A 3136-nucleotide genomic window follows, 5' to 3' on the forward strand; every position below is an offset into this window, starting at 1 on the left:
GAAAAGATCAGAAAAGTAAAGTTAATTTGGCTGCAGTGTTTAAATGTTTGAATTCAATTTATTATTTTTAAAATTTGCCTGGAGATGATATTAGTAATAAATTGGCACTAAATAAAGTGAACTGAACTGAATGGTTCCTGTTCAGAGACCGAGGAGCTCAGATCTGATCTGTCATCAGCTCCTGGTTGCCATGGAGACCCCTGATGAAGGCCGACCCCGCCCCTCGTCTTCCTCAGCAGACACAGGAGGTTTTCTCAAACAGATTTTATTCAAACCAACAATTAAAAATAGCTTCATGGTGTTTACATTCAGAAAGAATCAGCTCAGAAAGGCCAGAACATTTCACCCAAACTGACCAGGGATCAGTTTCTGTACAGCGTCAGGCGGAGGAGGAGGAGGAGGAGGAGGAGGAAGGCTCAGCAGGACGTGAAGGTCTTCCAGAAGAAGTTCTTGCAGCCCGCCTTCCTCTCCCGGGGGGCCAACAGCGGCCCGCTGCTGGCGGCGCGCTCCAGGTCCACGCGGATGTCCTCTGGCTCGCCTTCAGGGAGGCCGAACCCGTCCTCCTCCAGAGCCTCGTTCTCCATCTGCAGGAGGTCGGAGAGGAGCAGCTCCGCCAGCGAGGAGCGAGACGCGTCCTGAGGGACAGAGGACACGGTCACCTGCAGGTTCCTCCAACTTACAGGAAAACGTCCTGCCACCAGGGGGCGCCTGCTCACACAGCCTCCACTGATTCACCAAAACATGTTAAAGCTCTGACATTTGGACCCATTGGAACCAAAGGGAAACATTTCCGCTAATTTGCTAATAGCCAAGCTAATTTTTTCGGTTAGCACTTAGCACACTGAGCTTCCTACGTTTGTTTCTCATCATAAATCCTAAAGCGTTTTTTACCTGGTAGTTCAGAAAACCACACAGGTCCAGAAACTACCAGGTTCAGAGTTTTGGTTACAAATTCTTCAAGTAGTTAGACGATTGTTTTTGAACTTTTATTTTGAAGTTCCGTTTCCTGTCCTCATGGGTTTCAGTCCAATATGATTTGAATTGAAGTCAGCACTTTAGCGTTAGCTTCTGCTCAATGCAGTGTCAGTGTAGCGTTTAGCGTTAGCTGAACTAAGGTTATGATTAGCGCTGCGGTGTTAGCACAGCTAGCCTTCCAGCTAGCGATGTCCATCGAGGGGATATTGTTATTATTAATTATTCATTGACATCACATCTTCAGTTTAAAAGCCAGAATTTAAACGACGAGAAGTTTGCGCTTCAGATCCTGAAAGCTTCAATAGCAACGACAGCTGGATCTGAACTGATGACACAGAGGTCAGAGTTCAACTTTTAACCTGATTTTCTTCTGGATCTTCACAGGAAAACAGATTCAGTTTTTGTTCTGAAGCTGCAGATAATGAACAGAATCCTGTTTTCCTCCCAGTTCAGCTCCATTAAACTGGTTCATTCTGGGATAAAACCAGGTAAATAAAATCTCAGATGGAGATTTTTAAGACTGAGCCGTTCGCTGATGATTTATTCATTTCATTTTTAGTTCAGTTGGAGATTCTGAGACGAAACGTCGATCAGCCAGAAACCAGCAGCTTTATCTTATTTCATTCATGACAACTCAAATAAAAACACTCATTTAAAATGTTAATTTCAGCTTGTTTTATATTTTCAGTTCTAGTTTTGAACCCAAACCAGGAGTCTGAAACATTTACAGTCTGCCAGATAAATAAAGCTCATTTCAAAACGCAAATGTAAAAAGAAGTTTAAATGTTTGAAACGATGATAATTGTAAATTATTATATATTAAAAATACAATATTTCCAACTCACAACGAAACAAAAAATAGTTCTGGAAAAATATGATTTTAGTTTGATTCTGTTGAAAACATTAACTTCAAAGAGAAACAGCTTAAAAAAACGTTCTTACTGTATTTTAAAAAGTTTTGGATGAAAATAAAGAAACATCATAAAATCTGAATTTCTTCATATTTCACTGAAGCCGTGTTGAAATATTCTTCTCTTCCTCCTGGTTTCAAATAAACTGATGGGATAATTATTGTGCAGGAAATAAGGAGAAGAAATTAAAATCCATATTTTTATGGTAAAATACAGTCAAATATAATAATGAGAATATTATATTTAACATCAATAATCATGATTTTCAACAGCAAATGGGATTTCTTCACATCATTTTAGTCACAAATTAAATAAAAATGTTTCTAAAAGTGATTTTAAGGTTCAGATCATATTTTTAAATTTACAAAATGTAAAATAACGCAGATTAGAAATTATTAACACCTTAATGATTAAACTAATAAAACTAAAAACTGCGGAGTTTTTGTCTTAATTTATTGACTTCAGAGAAATAAAGAAACTTTTCCGATGATTAAAATCATTTGTTGCGCAAAATTATTAATCGACCGACTTTACTTTTATGACCCGGGATAATTTCAGATTTCTCTGTAACTTTAAACAGAACTTTGGTCCAGTTTAAAGCGCGGTTCTGATCGGTTCCGACCTGTTTGGAGCTGAGCAGCGGGGTTCGGTGCAGCAGCAGGCGGAGTTTGGAGTCTCTCTGTGCGGCGGAGGAGCAGCTGATGGAGGCGCTGAGGGAGAGGAGGAGCAGGAGGAGGCAGCGCAGGCTGAGGGAGGACAACATCTTCATCCGCTGTCTGTCTGTCTGTCTGTCTGTCTGTCTGTCTGTCTGTCTGCGGCGGATCTTCTGCCTCCGTCCCGGGAGAGAGCGGCTCTTATAGCCCTGCTGGCGTCACCCGATGGACGGAGGGGGTGACTGATGATGATGATGATGATGATGATGATGATGATGTTTCCATCTTTTTAGTGAAATGATCCGTTTTTAAGCTGCTCTTCTTCTGGTTTCCTGCTGATCACTCCGTGGGTTTGTCAACATGAGGCCCGCGGACCCGCAGCCGGACGCTCAGAGACATCCGGGGTTCAGAGTTCAGGCGTTTTCCTGACTCAGTTTTCTATCAGTTTAGTTTGTGTTTGGGATGTCAGAATATTCTGTACCGCTTTATTGGAAGGGATGTGTTTGCTAGTAACTAGTTACATTTACGTCAGTAACTCTTTTTAAAAAATTACTTTTAGGGATATTTTTATTTTTACTTGAGTAAAATTTCTGGATT

At 40.9% G+C, this 3136-nt stretch overlaps 1 protein-coding gene across 1 annotated transcript; it reads right to left on the bottom strand.

Annotated features, from left to right (window-relative positions):
• Positions 1–249: 249 nt before the first annotated feature.
• Positions 250–2732, bottom strand: sst1.1 (somatostatin 1, tandem duplicate 1). The gene is made up of 2 exons (XM_015050916.1): positions 2509–2732; positions 250–635 (listed from the first exon to the last, which is right to left on the bottom strand). The coding sequence occupies exons 1-2, from the start codon at positions 2653–2655 to the stop codon at positions 417–419; spliced, it is 366 nt and encodes a 121-aa protein (XP_014906402.1). The 5' UTR covers positions 2656–2732; the 3' UTR covers positions 250–416.
• Between the last annotated feature and the right edge of the window lie 404 nt (positions 2733–3136).

The sequence above is a fragment of the Poecilia latipinna genome, unplaced genomic scaffold, assembly GCF_001443285.1.
Source record: "Poecilia latipinna isolate Pla-1442-1.1 unplaced genomic scaffold, P_latipinna-1.0 Scaffold1019, whole genome shotgun sequence".
NCBI classification, from domain to species: domain Eukaryota; kingdom Metazoa; phylum Chordata; class Actinopteri; order Cyprinodontiformes; family Poeciliidae; genus Poecilia; species Poecilia latipinna.